The sequence below is a fragment of the Gigantopelta aegis genome, chromosome 9 (genome assembly GCF_016097555.1).
Source record: "Gigantopelta aegis isolate Gae_Host chromosome 9, Gae_host_genome, whole genome shotgun sequence".
NCBI classification, from domain to species: domain Eukaryota; kingdom Metazoa; phylum Mollusca; class Gastropoda; order Neomphalida; family Peltospiridae; genus Gigantopelta; species Gigantopelta aegis.
The window spans coordinates 14,574,275-14,593,626 of NC_054707.1; the positions used below are offsets into that span (position 1 = coordinate 14,574,275).

Consider the following 19,352-nt stretch of genomic DNA (forward strand, 5'->3'; position numbering starts at 1 on the left):
CGCAAGCCAACAAGAGCTTGTCTCGATACCCATTACTTTTTAGGCGAACGTACGTTTTTAGAATTATTAGAAATGCACTTTGGGTATTGCAAAAACCTTCAGGTGTACGAAAATAAATATTCTAAATAATAAAATGTAAGTACTTCTAATTTCAATTATCAACAAACGGCTTTAATAGTGTCAATACGTGTAGTGTTTAAAAACTTGGGTCTGTCGCTTTAAACTCAACACCAAATCCACATGCACTTTCCGATAATTAGTAAGACCGAGATTTTGAAAAAAAACATAACCGGATGTAAGCTCCCGTTATGCATTGCGCGTAATAGCGGTCATTTATAAACTAGACCTACCAAATTTTGTTTACAGGTGTTGAAGAGTAATGTGTTTACATTACAGTGTTATGTACTAAAACTACATATTGCAATACATATATGGTAATAGTATACAATAATAACCACATCTAAAAACCTAGAATTAATTATTAAGAGCACAATTTAATCGACGTTGCTCATAAGTTCAGAAGCGCATGAGACGAGTTGGGAAAGGGATGGGGGAGGGATAGTAGATAAGAGCCTTGGACGAAGGGGCCGGCGTAAGTCGACACCTACGTCCGTGACAGGCGTGCGCTACAACAGCTTGCTCTGGATGTACACGTTGAACCCTAGTATGACCTGGTTGCTAGTTCTTTCCTACCATAGTCGTTACGTACCCCACCGTCCCTGGTCATTTCGTACGATTGCAAAAAGTCATTTCGTACGATTGCAAAAAGTCATTTCGTACCATAACAAAAATGTGTAATGTCAGACGTACTATCACCCTGGTAATTTATTTTGTAAAATAACATTACATTACAAATCTATACGATGCAAACACCACCTGTGGTATAATATCCGCCCGGGTTAGTCTTTAAAGCCTTGATATAGAGGGGTATGGGTAGCCCGAGTACTCTTGACTGTAAGAGCTAGACGGACATTTGGACATAAACACGCTCTCATTACAGTCAGAGACCAATCTATGTCTTTTTTTGGCAATTCCTGACTACCAAACGGTAGGCAACGAGTCCCACTCTAATACCACAACAATCCTATGTTTGACGTCAAATACCTTTACATCAATCATTTTCGAGTTAAGTGATAAAAAAAAATCCACATATTAATCACTAATACACATACTACAGAAAGAAACCCGACAGCACCCACATTCAGCTACGCTTCGTGACACTCCGTCGCAACAATTACAAAGCTCGGCTATTTATTTCGAGACTGGGCGATTCCGCCTTGTGCAGCAGTTACAGGGGTCGTCTCATAAGAGAAGGCAGTACGTAGCACATACTTTTGCCGTATCCTGTCGATAACACCCCAAATGTATCCTTCAAATTCAAAATGGAATCAATAATGTGTAATTGTTTTGGTTTAATGACGTAATGAAATCCAAATTCATCCAAAACGGCATTAGCCAACTCTTCCATGTTGTAACTTTGCTTGATATGAGACGGCCCCTGTAACTGCTGCACAAGGCGGAATCGCCCAGTGTGCGATCACGTTGTCTACGTCTCGAAATAGATCGCCGAGCTTTGCAATTGTTGCGACGGAGTGTCACGAAGCATAGCTGAATGTGGGTGCTGTCGGGTTTCTTTCTGTAGTATGTGTATTAGTGATTAATATGTGGATTTTTTTTTATCACTTAACTCGAAAATGATTGATGTAAAGGTATTTGACGTCAAACATAGGATTGTTGTGGTATTAGAGCGGGACTCGTTGCCTACCGTTTGGTAGTCAGGAATTGCCAAAAAAAGACATAGGTTGGTCTCTGACTGTAATGAGAGCGTGTTTATGTCCAAATGTCCGTCTAGCTCTCTTACAGTCAGAGTACTCGGGCTAGGGTACGGGTTGAACTCTTTCCCAAATTAATTTATTATTATAATTATTAAAAGGTAAATACAAAAAGCACACTTTGGTCAGTTGGTTTAATGATGACTTGCTAAAGTAAATAAACTGCTTCCCTTGTAGATATATATTTTCTTATACAGGTATATGCAAGTAATATATTCACTTGCTATATACTGGTACGAAATGACCGGGCAGGATGGTGCGAAGTGACTGATTCTATGACCTGACCTGAGGCTGAAAGGATGGATTGCACATTTCCTTCCGTAATTTCAACTTAAATGATTTGTGGAAAGCGGCATATTTGTTTGACCACACATATTAAACTTGGTATATTGATTCTAACATGGTTATTTTGGCACATGGTCCAAATGCTGAAAGAAGAAACTCACATTGGTCAACTGGCTCCACTTCATCACCTTCAAGGGGACAAGACGTAGCCCAGTGGTACAGCGCATGGTTGGTCTGGGATCGATCACTGTCGGTGGGCCCATTGGGCTATTTCTCGTTCCAGCCAGTGCACCACGACTGGTATATCAAAGGCTGTGGTATGACTACCCTGTCTGGGATGGTGCATATAAAAGATCCCTTATTGCCAATCGAAAAGAGTTGCCCATGAAGTGGCGACAGCGTGTTTCCTCTCTCAATATCTGTGGTCCATAACCATATATCTGACACCATATAACCGTAAATAAAATGTGTTGAGTGCATCATTAAATAAAACATTTCCTTCCTTCCTTATTGCATTCAAAGTAAACTTAAATTAATTACTTTTGACGGAACTGCAACATGCTTCACGCCAGAACATTCACTGAGTTCAAAGTTGTCAATGTCACAATAGTAACAGGAGCAATGGACAATCATATTAAACTGCTGTTGTTTGCTGTAACCAGACCAGAACAGATAAGCTGAAGCTACTAAAACTGCATGGATGACATATACGCAATGTGTAGTTTACTAATTGGTCTTTTGACAAAACATTAGAACGACAAAAGGAAAAAGAGCCACTACTTGTTCACAACTGTCTTGCTTCTCTTGCGTGACCAAGAAGTCGCATATTTCTACTATTTTTGTGCAATATGATAAGCATACATGATCCTCAAGACAGTGTTGTCCGTCGAGACTGCTTTCAATCTCTTTTGTGCATTAAGGAAATAGTTGAGGGTACAGACTGACAACTTTAAAGGAGCCTTTACAGTTCATTGCAAAACCTTAAGTTTGTAAATGCCAATAGTTGAAGACAAACTGGGAGAATAATTATAAGATACGTACCCTATCAAACTACATCGTCATTATTAATAATGTTATTGTTTATCCGATATTAGGACCTCCCCAATATAAGACCAGTTTTAATAAGAGAGAAAAAAGGGTTTGTTATGCCAGAGTTTCACTGTAATATTAATTAATAAAATGATACACCAAAGTTGTAGATGTCCATTTTTAATGATATAGTCAAACTTATTTACAGACAGTAAAGTTAAAATTTGGGGCGAGTTGACCAAACAGGTCTCTGAGAATTGAAAATCTGCATAACCATTTATCGGTTATGCAGAAATAAATCCAGTAACCCATTTCCTTTTTGCGTAACCTGTTATATCTAAGTAAATGGTGCCCAAAATTTTTCATGAACAAAAAATAGGTTATGCAAAATTAGATTTGCTCAAGCAACACACGAACGAAGCTATCGTTCTCACAATTGCAAACACTGGGGGCGAGTTGGTAACCTTTTTGTGGCGAGTTGACCAGCATTCCCGACCACACATGCTATTCCTCATACAGTCCTGGATAACTGAGCAAGGGTTGCAGGTCTCTGCATTAATTTCCACTTCCCCTATACCTTGTTATGCTACATAACAATGGCTCTCTATTTACTTATCCTGTTTAAAATGAACGTCCCATACAAATGTTGGTTGAAAAATCAGTGATAAACTATTCCCCAACATAAAGTTACTAAAACATACACTTGTACATGTAATGAATATTTAATTGTGTATTATTATATTGATCTATTATCAGGTGGTGCAAATTGATGATAAAGAAGTAGTTTGAAATAGGAACATTGCTACTTGTATTATTCTTTTGTCGCCAAACTTTCTTTGATATTTGCAGGATGAAATGGATGAAGTCACAAAGATTGCAGATGATGTTGGAAGTAAGAAGAAACCCAAGCTGAAAAGAATTGTGAAGAAGAAGCCAAAGTTTCATCTTAATTCATCAATAAACTCGAGTGTTTATGCCAAAAATATTACCATGCATAAAAACAGTATCAGTAAGTATGCATTATAACCCCCAAGTGGTTGGGGTAGGCAGTACACTTTTCAGCACATGCAAATACATTTCATAAAATGGATTCTGTTTTGTGGACAAATTATTTTGTATGGGATGTGGTTTGGACAGACTACCACATGTATTCATGTGTCTGTTTGAATTCAGGAGCTGATCTAGGATTTATGAACAGGTGCCTCATTACATTAATTTGTTAATGAACACACTCCTCACCTTACGCAAATGCAAAATCAATTACTTAGAAGTTGGGTGGGGTTTAGGCCCCATACCTGAAATTGACTTTTTAATATACATAAGACCGGCCTCGGTGGCGTCATGGCAGGCCATCGGTCTACAGGCTGGTAGGTACTGGGTTCGGATCCCATGGAATTTTTAATCCAGATACCGACTCCAAACCCTGAGTGGGTGCTCCGCAAGGCTCAATGGGTAGGTGTAAACCACTTGCACCGACCAGTGATCCATAACTGGTTCAACAAAGGCCATGGTTTGTGCTATCCTGCCTGTGGGAAGCGCAAATAAAAGATCCCTTGCTGCCTGTCGTAAAAGAGTAGCCTATGTGGTGACAGCGGGTTTCCTCTAAAAAAATCTGTGTGGTCCTTAACCATATGTCTGACGCCATATAACCGTAAATAAAATGTGTTGAGTGCGTCGTTAAATAAAACACTTCTTTCTTTCTTAATATACATAAAGGTACATCATATGTATATACCTGAATATATAGTAATATTTTGTTGTAAAGTTGTATTTTTTGAATATGTACACACATATATATACATATATGTGAATATTAAGTTTTTTGGGTGTTTTGTTTTTGAATTGCAGTAACAGTATTGAATTGTATAATTAGTGTTCATTTTGGTGATACGGTAATTCTAAAAAAAAAAGTATTTATTTTGCTTTGACTTTGCTCCACCATTTGAGTAGTTACTTTAGCAACATAGCATTTTATTTACTTAATTTTTAAATGAGTTGTTATAAAAATGTATTTAAGAAAAACAACTAGTTACACGTCTATAGAAAGGTTCAGATCAGAGAGGTTTTTTTTATTATTTTAAAAATGTGTTTAGCTGTAAATGCATTGGTTGAGCACTTGGAACACTTTGTTGTATTTGTTTGGCTGTTTCGTTTTGGGCTAAATGTGTTATTTTGTTGTTTATTCAGTGAACACATCGGTTGTCAAGGCTACCCTGCGTGCCAACAACAAGGCGCTGGCCCAGTCTCTGGAGAAGGTGCGCCTTGACCTGCGGATGGCCAATGAGATAATCATGATGGAGAAGAAGGAGAAGCAGGAGCTACAGCAGCGAGTGGCCACACTGTCCAGGGTGGCCGGGCTCAAAGATGAACAGTTCGAGATCGAAGCCAATCGCAGGATTGAGGTGCTTAATAAGCCTTATTAATACTCTTGGGATCGATCCCCATCATTGGGCCCATTGAGCTATTTCATGCTCCACCCAGTGCACCACGACTGGTACATCAAAGGCCGTGGTATGTGCTATCCTGTCTATGAGATGGTGCATATAAAATATTCCTTGCTGCTAATCGAAAAGAGTAGCCGATGAAGTGGCGACAGCAGGTTTCCTCCCTCAATATCTGTGTGGTTGTTAACCATATGTCAGACGCCATATAACCGTAAATAAAATGTGTTGAGTGCGTCGTTAAACATTTCCTTTTTTTATTAATACTCGATATTAGGAGATGGGGTAAATGGGGCGCGATGTTGCCCAGTGGTAAGGCACTTGTCTGATTGGTGTTGGTCTACGATCAATCCCCGTTCAGCGATAGAAATAAGTAGAAATTTTCACTAGTCCACCGAACAAGTACATGTAGAAATCGGCTTGTCTGCCAATATTTAAACTTGTCCAAATAAGTGTTTAGTTTTATTCAAGTGCAAGCACAATGTTTTTGACTGCTTAAAATGAAACTGCACTGAACATTTTCACTTGTCGAGAGAAACGGACAAGTGTTTATTTCGAACACTGCCGTTGGATGTCCCATTGCGTCGTTTCTCATTCCAACTAGTGCACCACGTCTGGTTTATCAAATGCTGTGGTATATGTTGTCCTGTCCAGGGTTGGACAAATCCACTCGCCCTCGCGTCCCGGCTAGTGAAGTTTTGGTCTGGGCTAGTATTAACTGCATTACTATAATACATAGGGCACTAGCCAAGGTTTATGTAAGAGCTAGTGACTTTATGAAACATTTGTCAAACGCTGCCTGTTTTAGGCCTTCGGATTTCACGGAAACTATTGTGTTGGTAGTGTGTCAGTAAAATCACAGAACCGAAATTTCGTTTCCCATGATTATTGTAGAGTACAACTATTCAACAAAATATAATATATATATATAATTATTTTTTAAAAACAATTTCCGATGGGTTCCCATGATCACAAGGCACAGAACCAAAAAAGTATTTCTATGAAATTTTAAATCCTATGGCCTGTGGGATGGTGCATATTAAAGATCTCTTGCTACTTATGGGGAAAATATGGCGTTTTTCCTCTCTAAGACTATATGTCAGAATTACCAAATGTTTGACATCCAATGGTTGATGATTAACAATCAGTGTGCTTTAGTGGTGTGTCATTAAATAAAACAAACTAACTTTGATGAGTTAATTTATTCAGTTTTTTCAAGTTCTTTTAATACAAAGACAGTTCTTGCCGTATGGTAAGCATAAGTTGTTTATGTGGACAAGGAATACAAATTTTATGTACAAATGGAAAATGTTGCAGGTTTTCTATGAGGTAGTATATCAGAATTACAAATGTTTGACATCCATTTGCCAATGATGAATTATCAATCGGCACTTGTGATGTCTTTAAACAAAATAAACTTTAACTTTGAATTCTCTCTACCCTCACCCCATCAATTACCAGTTTCAATATTTACATTTGACAAACTATATTAATTTTGTGTGTTTTAGGCCAAGCTGCAGCATCTGAAATCTCTGCTACACCAGACGAGCCAGCACCTGTTTGATGGTGGGATGTGTATCCAACAAGCCATGGAAGACTGCTTCTCTTCGCGACTTTCCAATGGCTCAGAGCCCAGAGGTTCATCAGTTGGCTTCATAGCATCCGACGATGATCGGTCACCAATGCCCAGTCGAAGCAAAAGGTACACATTGAATTCTATTTATAGACATTCATGTTGAAAAAGAGATTGCTCTTTAATGACACCAACAACAACGTCACTGTGGTTTGTTTTATTCGTCCCCAACCAGTCCATCTGGAGGGAATATTAGGTTCTGTCTCTGTCAGTGCGGCCCATGCATTGTTTTTTCAGCCTTTTTTTTCATGATACCTTGTGTGTAGCTTTATGTAGAGCTAATATCAAGATTTCTCATTGGGCTATTTCTTGTTCCAGCCAGTGCACCACGACTGGTATATCAAAGGCCGTGGTATGTGCTATCCTGTCTATGGGATGGTGCATATAAAAGATCCCTTGCTGCACTAGAAAAATGTAGCAGGTGTCATCTCTACGACTGTCAAAATTACTATGTTTAACATCCAGTAGCTGATGATTAATAAATCAATGCTCTAGTGGTGTCGTTAAACACAAACTTTATATCAAGATTTATTTTCCTGGGCCCTGTTCCTTGAAGCAATCTTGGTGGTAAGATCACATTATGCACTACGGTGATCTTAGCACTAAGATTGTTTCATGGAATGGGGCCAAGGTGGTTTTATAATGTTTGACAGGCCATTGAACACATGCCTCTGGAAATTGCGAGAACAATTGTTTCATTTGTGTGTCACACAGGCAAATCTATTTCGTTTCGACTTCACCTATCCTCAAGCTAAATGCATATTCCCCTAAGGAGTAGTCCGGTTTCAACAGCCAATGGGATGGCCTAAAATTCTTCTACTGTATCCTCCTTCATGTTCCAGTCACATGACTAACTTCCTTCATAAAAGACAAAATGCCTCAAGTTTTTTAAAAATTTGCATAACCTATTAAATGTAGGACATCATGTACATGGACCTAATAAGTTATGCAAGGAGATATGTTTCCTAAATTTATTTTTGCATAGATTTCCCAAATTTTCAATTCTCAAAGGCCTGCAGTCTATATAAATGCTAAAGAAATAGCCTTCATATAGAATAGTTTTGTTGCTTAGCCTTTCTGTCACAAGAGTTATCTAACCTTGAAATATTTTACTATATTTTTTTTTTTTTTTTTTTTTCTTTCTTTCAGTATTATTTAAGGTTACAGAATATGCAGTTTTCAGTAAAATGTCTGCATGTCTCATATTTTTAAAGACTGAAAGAAGGCCAGCTGGCTCAGGAAAGTCTATAAAACCTGTAAATAGAATTCTAATCTAGAAATTCAAATGAAGGCATGAAATGTTAGGAATTTATGTGAACGCCACAGCCCTCAACATTAACGTTTCCATCTAGGAGCCAGATGGAGTCTACTATTTTTCATATATACTGATGGAAAGAAATAAGGGAACACATCAAATTATAGACCAAATTTAATGCACTACTAGCGTAGTAATGTCTGTATTTCATACCAAGTTGTAATGTGGGATTGAATGTTTTGTGTTGAATGTGCTGCCTGTATGTTCCCAGTCAACTTCTGACAATATGAATTGATTTTTGATGCAGTTATTATTTGTTGTTGCTATCTGTTATTACAGAACAAATGTTCTCTTCTCATTTGTCAGGGAAGTGGTCTATCGACCCTCTCTCATGAACAGCAGTCCTCCTTCAAGGGAGGACGTGAGCAGCACAGCAGAAAAGGACTTGGACACTGTTGAAACCGACAGCGTGAGCCGGGTTGAAATGAGTATGATCTTGGAGCAGTCCATGATAAACGCTTCACCTCTTCGGTGTCTCGCAAGTTCCCTGCCTGCTGGTTCGTTCGTTCGTATATCATTGCAAGCTTGAGTATACATAATGTTTTAGTTAACCCCTTGGGATAGATCATCACCATCAGTATTTATTTATGATACACCAATTTTTAATATACTTGACAGGAAATAAATTTATTATTACCATTTTTTTTCTTCAAAAAATTAAAGTTAACCTAATCAGTGATGATCTAATTGTTACTTTGCAATTTAAAAAAAACTTAAAAGAATGAAAAGAATGCCAGAGATTTAGATTTTAGATTGCACCAAAGTAAAGTGACCAAAATAATCGAGCCCAAATCTTAAAATATTTGTCCTTAAAATCACTGCATTGTTAAGCTTAAAGAATTAAATAACATTGACTTGAAATATATTTCTGTTAATAACACCACTGCATCAAAAAGACCTCACTGTTGTCAGAACAAACCTGGTGTGCCCATATTAGTGAGATCTAAAGCCCTGAATGCTTAGTCATAACTTGTAATGTGATCAAAATGCTTGTTCTTCCATTAAATATACATTGAAACACATCTAAATGGGACAACCATGTCACCAAGTAAAAAGTCAGGTTTACAGGGGTTTCGATCTATAGTGATCTTTAAAAAGGAACTAAAAATGTCTGGTTTACAGAGTGTCAGGTTTTGAGGGGTTCAAAAGAAAGGAAATCAGTAAGACATAATTCTGCACATTATACTTGTGTGTTTATATATGAATATATATATGATTTAAAAATCTTTTTTGAACAGTTTTGGAGTCTGGTGTTAATGAAAGTGTAACTGGGATAATAGCCAAGGAAAAACGAGACTACGGCATTCCCAAGCGAGTGTTAAAGTCGGATCATAAACAAATGACTGACACATCTTCCAAACAAGATGTCCACAAGGCAGATATGGAAATGGTTGTTCCACGCAGTAGTGATGTGCTAAAGGAAACAGTAGAGCAGATGGAACTGACTACGAATGCGGAAACAGCTGTCAAAATTGCAGACACCTTGTGCACAGATAAGAGGAATGCACAAGAATCAATTGTAAAAAACCCAACTCCATTGACAGACGGCGAGACTCAACAGAAACTCCGACGGGGAACATTTATCTTATCATCACCAACTTGTCATGCTACTGTATCTGGTACGGAAAAGAATATTGACAGACGAGGGACTTTTATTCTACCGGCATCTACCGCTGAAACTACTGATGACAACAAGAAGTTATCCTGTAATACTGCATCTGTAGATGTCCCCAACAACAAAAGAGAAACTTTCTGTGTACGTAAAGTGCGCTCTAACGGCAATGATGCAAAACATTTGGAAAGTGATGAGAGGGGAATAGATACATCTGAGACATTGTGTGATGACCAATCGGTTTTTAAACAGCCCAACACAGTTGTTTCTCAATCAGTGTGTTCTGACGAAGGTGTTTTTAAACAGCCCAATGCATTCAGCGTTTCTAAAGCACCATGTAAGGGCAAATCCAGTACTAAACTGCCTATCGCATCTGCTACTTTCCAACCATCACTTAACGACAAAGCCATTTTCAAACAACCAAGTGTTGTTAGTGACGAATGTTCTGTTGGTAACGGCCCAGATGGGGCAGATGAAAATACGATATATTTTAACAGTGACATGGAGTTGACTGGAGTTATTGATGTTACCGCGCTGTCTCAGTCTAATTCCGAGATGAACAATCCGGCAGAAAAGAAAAGCAAACCCCCAGTTTGTTTAAGACTGTCTAAACCGGGGAAGATCACCTTTGCAGCATCTAGGAAGGAAAACGATGGCACAAGAAAGATTATCCCATCCAAATTACCATCTAAGGTCCGGTCGAAGTCTAAGTTACGACTGCTCAAGCAAGCCATCGCTACGGACATGTCAAATCCAAAGAATATATTTGATTTTCACGACAAGACGCCCAGTCATCTTCAAGAGAAGTCATCCGTGTTTGACGTTTCTTTGAACGAGTCTGTAACAGCCACGCAGACCACTGTTGACGGATATAAAGAAAGACTACTGAAACTTAAGGCTAAAGCTACCAGTAGGAAGTCAAGTGATGCAGAAACAAAAGCAACACACATTAACAGTAAAAGCAAGGACTCTGAAGGTGTGAGTCGAATCACGATTGAGGATGGTTCTCAAAATGATGATGACAATAAAAGCAAAGAGAAGGTTAAGAAGCTACGGACCAAAAAGAAGGTGCAGATTGAAGCACTTGAAGATGTGGAAAAACCTGAGAATGATGGCAGTTCCAGCAGAAAGTCGACGGTGAAAGTCAGCCTCACAGGTACAGAGGAAACCGATGGCGGTGGATTACAGTCTGGTAGTCAGAAGAACAGTAACCAGACACACACCAAGGACTCGGCAGACGACACTGAGCGAAACGGAGACTCAGACCCGCCAGTAAAGGAGAGGAGCAGGAAATCTCAAACAAAAACAAAGACGCAGACTGTAGAATCTACTGACGATACGAGTCATACAGAAGTTAGCTCTTCCAACAGAAAGTCTTCACATAAGAATAGTCTGTCTGAACAAGCTCTTTCTGGAGACATGTTGGACAGCAATGATAAGTGTGTATCTGAGGAGGATAAAGCTGGTTCTCGATATAACACAAAGGATGGGAACAAGGAGCTCATCACGAGAAAACCACAGGCAACGAAACCGGCAACATCATTGACTGTGGCAACGGTTAAACTCCTTTCTGATGCATGCCCTGTTTACAGTTTACCATTGAAGGGTAGCCCAGCTCTGAAAGATTCATCTCAGTCAGTTAGTAAGAGAAGAAAGAGTACGGCCGAGTCTTCAAAAGCGACAGGCGGCGACACTAGACGTACGCGAAGCCGTAGCCGCAAACGAGTGGATTACACGGAAGTAAGTTCTGACGAGGAGTTTCAGTCCAGCAGTGCAGTGAGACCAAAACAAAGTCCGGAGAAAAAACGCAGGCCTCGGTCTCGTGGCAGGACCCTGAAGAAAAGCTTGTCAAAAGTACGCAGTGAAAGCGGGACCATGGTCGATGGCAGTGATGTTGAGTCGGCACAGAGTGAAAGGGTAAATGATGAATGCGGAGAACAGAACACTGAATTGCATGTGAAAAGCAGGTCAAATCTTTCAAGGGTAGACATCGAATCTAGTTCCACCTGTAAACAGCCTGGCACGGAAACTGGGGGAACTGAAATCATGCTGCTTCCCGATCCAGAAGTTTGCAGTTCACCACTGAAGGACGGTCCAGGACGACTGAGAAATCGGAGCAGATCTTTACACAGTTTGGTAACGAGACGCACTCGTAGTCAGAGTCGTAAACGGGCTGTCCCGCTTGAACATACACTGTCTGATGAAGATACCGACAACAGTTCACAACCAGGCAATGTAGATGCATCACCACAAGGTCCTGCAGCAGACAGATCTAAAGCTCGTTCTCATGGGAGGTCACGGAGAAAAAAAAGCTTGACTCGAGGTGGAGTAAGAGTAAATGATGACAACACATCATCGCAGAATGAAGAGTCCTCAGAGGTGGTGAATACAACAGATTCTGAACAGAACAACAGGCCAAGAACTGTGACAGACACAGAATCAGGCAAGACTGATGAACTGGTGACAGATGAACTGAAGATGAGTGTTCCATTTACCAGCTCGGTTTACAGTCTGCCACTGAAGGGTAGTCCAGAGGGTTCAGTCGGCTCAACAGCTTCAGGCAGACGGTCAAGAGGTTGCGGCGCTGTATCCAGATCAGCAAGTCGGAGCAGAAAAAAGTCGCACGTTGATGAAGCCTACAGAAGTCGCAGTCGAAGTGGTAAACATGCTGTCCCTCCTCAAACCACAGACACCACCTCTGATGACGAGAGTAGCAAGTGTTCACAGCCAAGCAGTGTAGCTGGGTCACCAAAAGGTGCAGAGAAATCCAAGGCTAGGTCTCGTGGCAGGTCGGTGAAAAGACGAAGTTTGTCGAAGACTCGTAGTAAGAGCAAAAAGAGACTTGTCAGTGATACCAAGGGTAATGACGCCTCTTTGGAAACAACACTTACTTCAGTGTGTGGAGGTGTAGAAGAAAGTGCTTGTTCGGAAGCTGAAGGTAACAAGAGTAAAGAAAATAAGAGAAGACCAAAGGCGTATGTCATAAAGAAGAAACCTGAAGCCCTGGCTTGCAGGAAGACCACTTCGAAGGAATCTCAAGAAATTTTGGCCAAGCACTCTGACAGTTTTGCCAAGAAGAGATCGGTGATGAACTTTTTGACAGTTCTTGACAAAGACGAAAACTCAAATACAGACTCACTCTCCAACTCTGATAGTCCTGGTAATAAAGTTAAAACAAAAGGTGTAGCTGATACTTCTGACAGACAAAAGAATGTGAAGATGACTGCAGTGAAAGGCTCGAAGAAAGCCAAGCAGTCATTGGATTCCCCGAGTAAGTGCATGAAACAGCCAAGTCGCGGGGTTCCGTTCAGATGGACGCCGCAGGTCAGTCCTCGGGCCACAGTGTCTCTACGGGTCAGTCCTCGGGCCACAGCTTCTCTGCGGGTCAGTCCTCGGGCCACAGCTTCTCCACAGGCTGGGGAAACGCACAAAGACAGCAGCTCCGGTATTAGGGACAACCAAGTTCGACAGGTAAGAATAAATGCGTTTTGTGGCAGGTGTCCGGTAACTTTCTGTGCCGTTACTCGGATACTTTGTTTCTCTTTCATCCTAAGCAGGAAAGGACAGTAATGTTTAATAGCACATTTTTTAACTGCAGCTATTTGCTATCTGAACATGTGTAATTTACACTTGGTCTATGTAGTGGGAGAGGAAACCTGTTGCCACTACATAGCTTCCATATAGCGGTCTATGAAAAGCAGGCCATTTTTTAGAGCCAGCGAGTGAAATAAAGATTCAACTGCTATAATTATCAAAAAGTCGCAGGTCATTTTTCATGAGACAGGTGTATGTATGATCAATTCGTCTAATATTTAGCTGAGACCGAGCTCATGATTCTGTTATATTTGAATTTTATGATACTCTAAAATACAGCTCAGAGGTCCTAATTTTCACACACTGTCCCCAACCCTCAAATCATCCGGTGCTGTGTTATTTCTGGCAGGCCATATTTTCTCTTAGCAGGCCAAATTTTTGGAATTTCATCATCAGTCATCGGTTTTAATAAGGTTTTCACCAACCAATCAACTTTTGATTACACCTTCGATTAGAAATATATGAACATATGAAGGACGTGAAGTATAAGGACCTATTGTCGTGTTCAACCTACAAAGTGCTAATTTTACCTTTAATCAAAAAAAAAAAAAAAAAAAAATCTTTTTTTACACATGAAAGCAAACTGTAACATATTTCCATCAGTTTTGTCTAAACTGGAGGAACAATACAGTTAAAAAAATGTTCCACACAATCAATTATGGATTTTTATAATCAATCATCACATTGGTAGAGACAAACCGATTAAATGTTTTTTATTATAATTGATAATTGCAACATCACTGGCAGCAAGTGATCTTTTATAATATGTGCTTTTCCCACAGACAGAACAGCATACGCATGCTTTGCGAGGCACTGGGTTAGACGGGAAATCGACTGGGTTCTCCAGATGGTGTAGAGACATTTAATTCTACAGAATTTCTATACCTGATTTTTAAAATAGATTTTCATTATCAAAATTGGCATTATTTATTTGAACTGTTGTTATCTCTAATTAAAAAGTTTTTGTTTCAGAGATCCAGCCTTGAGATTCTGTAGGTTATCACTAATTAAAATGTTTTTGTTCCAGAGTTCCAGCCTTGAGATTCTGAAGGTTATCACTAATTAAAATGTTTTTGTTCCAGAGTTCCAGCCTTGAGATTCTGAAGGTTATCACTAATTAAAATGTTTTTGTTCCAGAGTTCCAGTCTTGAGATTCTGAAGGTTATCACTAATTAAAATGTTTTTGTTCCAGTTTCAGCCTTGAGATTCTGTAGGTTATCACTAATTAAAATGTTTTTATTCCAGAGTTCCAGCCTTGAGATTCTGAAGCGGAAGTTGGCGCAAATGAAGAACCACACGAATGAGGAAAATAATTCTGAAAAGTACGGGTGACATTTTTTTAATGTTCACAAATAATTATCATGTGGCACTGTAAGTCCCATGAGTATCCATCTGTAAACATTTCCTTATGATTCATTAAAATAAGTATGTGGCACTGTGAGTTCCATGCATATATTCATCTGAACTAGAACTCATTCAGGAGACAAATTCTTAAGTCCGAGCCCTGCATTTAGTTGACGTTCCTGTAAGATTGTAATGCACCAATCGATGACGGCATCGTGTGATGTCGAAGTGTTATGTCCCACTTGGCATTCTAGTGGGATGTGTCACCAAGATATTTTTAACCATATGGGTAATAATTGCTGTTACTATTTAAATGTTTCCTTATTCTTTTATATCGCTAAATTTGTTTCAGTAATGAAGATGCCAAGCGAAGTCGACGTGCTGCAGCTGTGGTTGTTAATTACAAGATGCCAAGTTTAACTGTGTATGTATAGCTATATCAGTAGTACTTTTATGTGGCTTTCGTAATTCTATTTGTTAATAAATGACGTTACAGATTGTAACTGGATGATCATATTATTGCCCTACCAGGCAATCACTGAGCGTAGTGACTTCACAGATTGTAGCTGGATGATTATATTATTGAACTACCAGTCAATCACTGGGTGTATAGACTTTTGTTGTTCATTTTTATAAAGACGGTCTTTCATTCACTGGCCGCCTATGAGCTGCCTGTGAGTGGGAAATGTTATTTAAAAGAGCTATATCTGTTGTATGAAAGCTGTGTTGTGTTTTTCTTATATTTTACGTCACTGCCACTTGACATGAGTTGTTTTTTGTCTGTCTTTCAGTAAGATGAGGCAAGGTGATCGCGGAACATCCTCTCTGTATGATGGTGTCTCAAAATCAGTTTTCAAAATTTCACCAACAAAAACTGGTAGGTGATACTCATCTTTGTTATACATGTACAGAGTTCGAAACTCACCCAAAAATATGGTGAACCAAAAAATAATAATGCATGTTGGCAAATTATAGTAAACGAATCACGAGCAAGATTGTAATGTGGAATACAAATATTAATAGTGGCTTGTGTGTTATAGCTCTAAAAAAACAATAATATTTGGGTGACTAACGCCATTATTTTTTTAATATTTAAGTCGCCCAAACAGGACATTGGTCGCATTTGGCGACCTGGACACAGGCCGTTTCGAGCCCTTCATGTAACAAAGTGATGGGTGTTTTACTGTTAAATATAGAGGTCATCTCTAGCTAAGGATCAGGGTATTGAGATGTAGCTCGGTCTTTTGAGCCCTCTGAGATGTAACAGGTTCCCACTGGGTTAGTTAGTCAATCTTTAGCAGGATGTTTCAGATTGGAACAGTTGAGAAAAACTTCATATTGTCAAGCCAGTCCTGGAAGAGTGGCAATCCGCCTTCCTATAGGCAGTGCAGGAAGGATCAAATTGTCTTGTGTTGTGCTCGCATTGGTCATAAATATGTATTCTGAAGAAGGATCCTCCACCTGGGTGTGAGCTCTGGCAGTGTGTAACATTTTGGTAGAGTGCAATCATCTTAAGCAAACTAGAAAAGATATATTTTCTAGTAGAAATGTCATAAAATCACTTTGATTCCATCCTCAAGTATTATTAATTTTTAAAATATCCATAATTTTACTCTAAATTTTAATATACTTGTGATTTACGCTGTATTTTAAGTTTTGAACTTTTATGATGCACTTACTTTTGTTTGATGCCCAACAGACAATGTATTCTTTGTGCTGCGGTGTCGTTAAACACTTAAACATTCATTCGTTCATTGGTTCCACTTACGCATTTTGGTTATGTTTTTATGCCCCCATTTTATTTGCAGTTAACTGACCAGCAAATGAGGTGTTCAGTTCTCTTCTGAACTATTTCCATCTTGGCAATAAACTCTGGTAGATGGCACTTGCTGTCCATCCATCATGATGTTCTATCATTGGCTTTATACACAAAACACACCAAAATGGGTTTTTACATTCACGGCTTTTTATGCAGCAGTGACGGGGTGGGGTGTGTGTGTGTGTGTGTGTTTTTAATGCCACACCCAATATATCAAATGCAGTGTTTTGCCAACACATTTTATGTGATGTCAATAATGGCCTGAAACACTTAAGTAGAAATAGGTCTTAAATTGCTGTATGTTATTAAGACAGTGGTGTTTGCTGACTTTACATGTCAAAGTACTGCAGTTGGGAAAACATGAACCAGTCGATGAATCTTAAGGCTAATAGGTATGAGGTTCATAGTCCAGTACTGGCTCACACCCAGGGCTAGTTTTAATGGCGCATTGAAGAGAGGTAAGGCCATTAAACCGACATCTCTCTCACCAGCCATTAACATGAATTAACTGTTAACCCACTATCCAGGATAAATGGCTCAGATAGCTGATGGGTTTGCCTTGGGCCTTGCACTTGAACCTTAACTGGTGACAAGCACGAAAATAAAGTAAATAAAAGAAATGCTAAAAAGGAATAATTCTCATGCTACATGTAGCAGTTATTTTGTTTTCTAAAACTGAAGACCATGTGTCTAACATTGATAAGGAAATCAGGTGGTGAGATTGACCATGTTCACACTATTCATCAATGTAATACAGTTTATACTTAGTTAATGTCAAAATTATATGTTCTACTATTTATTTGTTGTACATGTATAAAAGCTGTTCCTATTTGGTTCCAGGTGTTACAGTGCAGCATAAACCCATGGTTGATGTGACGAACACGTCGTGATGAAGATATGAGTAAACGAAGAAAGGAAAAGTGCGTCTCACGTACACAGAGTTTACTGTATATGTGGGCTTTCTTGGTGTGGATTCATGGAATATTGAACTTTATATCAGTTCTGTTTAGAAATCTCTGTGTCCATCTCGTGAAAGGAGTAAGATTATGCTGACACATATACTGATATGAACTATAATATATCAAAGTGGTTCACAAAGTACTTAACACGTGGGACTGGGGGTGTCAGGGGATGTTTTCCAAATTATATGAGGGAACACAAAACAAACACCTTTTTAAAAAAATAATGCTGGCAAAATTATGTTATGTTCACACTGAAAGTATGTTTGGGATTAAAGCATTCAATAATATTTGAAGGGAGGTTGGTCTTAGTGTTAAATAATTATGATGGAGGGGGTGGGTAGTGTTAAATCATTTAACACTTATGATGGTGGAGGAGGGGAGATTGTGCTTAGTGTTAAATCATGGTGTGGGTGGGGGAAGCGATTGGGTGTATTTACAAGCTGAAAGAATACTCATTTATTGTTTACAACACCAGACATTTAATTCACTAAAATGTCATATATGCATTGAAGTTAAAATGGCCTTGATATTTCACTATATTATGAATGTAGTCTTTTTCTTCTTCTTTTTTTTCCTCTTTTAATTAGCAGCTTCAAAGAAATGACATTGTGTCACCATATTTATTGATGTTTGTCCAGACATCTGTACATGCATGCATGTGCACACACATACAGACATATTACATGTACATAGATTTTTCATGTATATATTTGTACAGGTCTCCATGCATACATTTGTCTTTATGTAGACATTTTTTCTCTGCACATTTTTAATGAATATTCATATGTTTGTCTTGAACACATTCATATATTTATCTTCATGCATATACCCGTCTTCATGCATACATTCATATATTTATCTTCATGCATACCTGTACCTGTCCATACTGTTCATACATTACTATTTTCAATTTTGTGTACAGTGTAGAAATGTGTAGTATAACTGGTATACTGATCTACCGCAATATGCATTTTTAACAATACATAACGCAATATTTTCCTAGCATACTGGTACATGTATATTGCACTTAATTATTTTGTATGTGTATTAGTAACACATACATTTTCAAAGAAAAACAACCAATTTAAGAGAGAAAGAAGAAGAAAGAAGTGTTTTTTATTTAACGACGCACTCAACACATTTTATTTACGGTTATATGGCGTCAGACATATGGTTAAGGACCACACAGATTTTGAGAGGAAACCCGCTGTCGCCACTACATGGGCTACTCTTCCGATTAGCAGCAAGGGATCTTTTATTTGCGCTTCCCCAATTTAAGAGAGAGAAAACCCTTATAAGAAGGTCATGAACTGGGGTAAGGGGCCATGCTTTACGTTGATTCTGTCTACAGTCTAGTCTCATGTTATATATACATTATATATAAGCTAGTATTTGAAGATTTAATAATAATTGCCAATGACAATGCTTACTGGATATTTTTATTTTAACCATTTGGTCATTTCTAATTTAGTGCCACACATGATCT

General features: G+C 38.7%; 1 protein-coding gene across 1 annotated transcript; it reads left to right on the forward strand.

Annotated features, from left to right (window-relative positions):
* The first annotated feature begins 325 nt into the window (after positions 1-325).
* Positions 326-18,956, forward strand: LOC121382204. The gene is made up of 10 exons (XM_041511728.1): positions 326-434; positions 3,996-4,155; positions 5,334-5,548; positions 7,096-7,289; positions 8,842-9,032; positions 9,774-13,618; positions 14,987-15,063; positions 15,438-15,509; positions 15,877-15,962; positions 17,745-18,956. Exons 1-10 carry the CDS (start codon positions 432-434, stop codon positions 17,792-17,794), a joined length of 4,893 nt encoding a protein of 1,630 aa, XP_041367662.1. The 5' UTR covers positions 326-431; the 3' UTR covers positions 17,795-18,956.
* The last annotated feature ends 396 nt before the right edge of the window (positions 18,957-19,352 follow it).

Bases quoted from the DNA above. Each gene is read 5' to 3' on its own strand.
- LOC121382204 (XM_041511728.1), top strand. The intron at 5,549-7,095 runs GTGCTTAATAAG...TGTGTGTTTTAG, and splicing joins AAGCCAATCGCAGGATTGAG to GCCAAGCTGCAGCATCTGAA. The intron at 9,033-9,773 runs GTTCGTTCGTTC...TTTTTTGAACAG, and splicing joins CGCAAGTTCCCTGCCTGCTG to TTTTGGAGTCTGGTGTTAAT.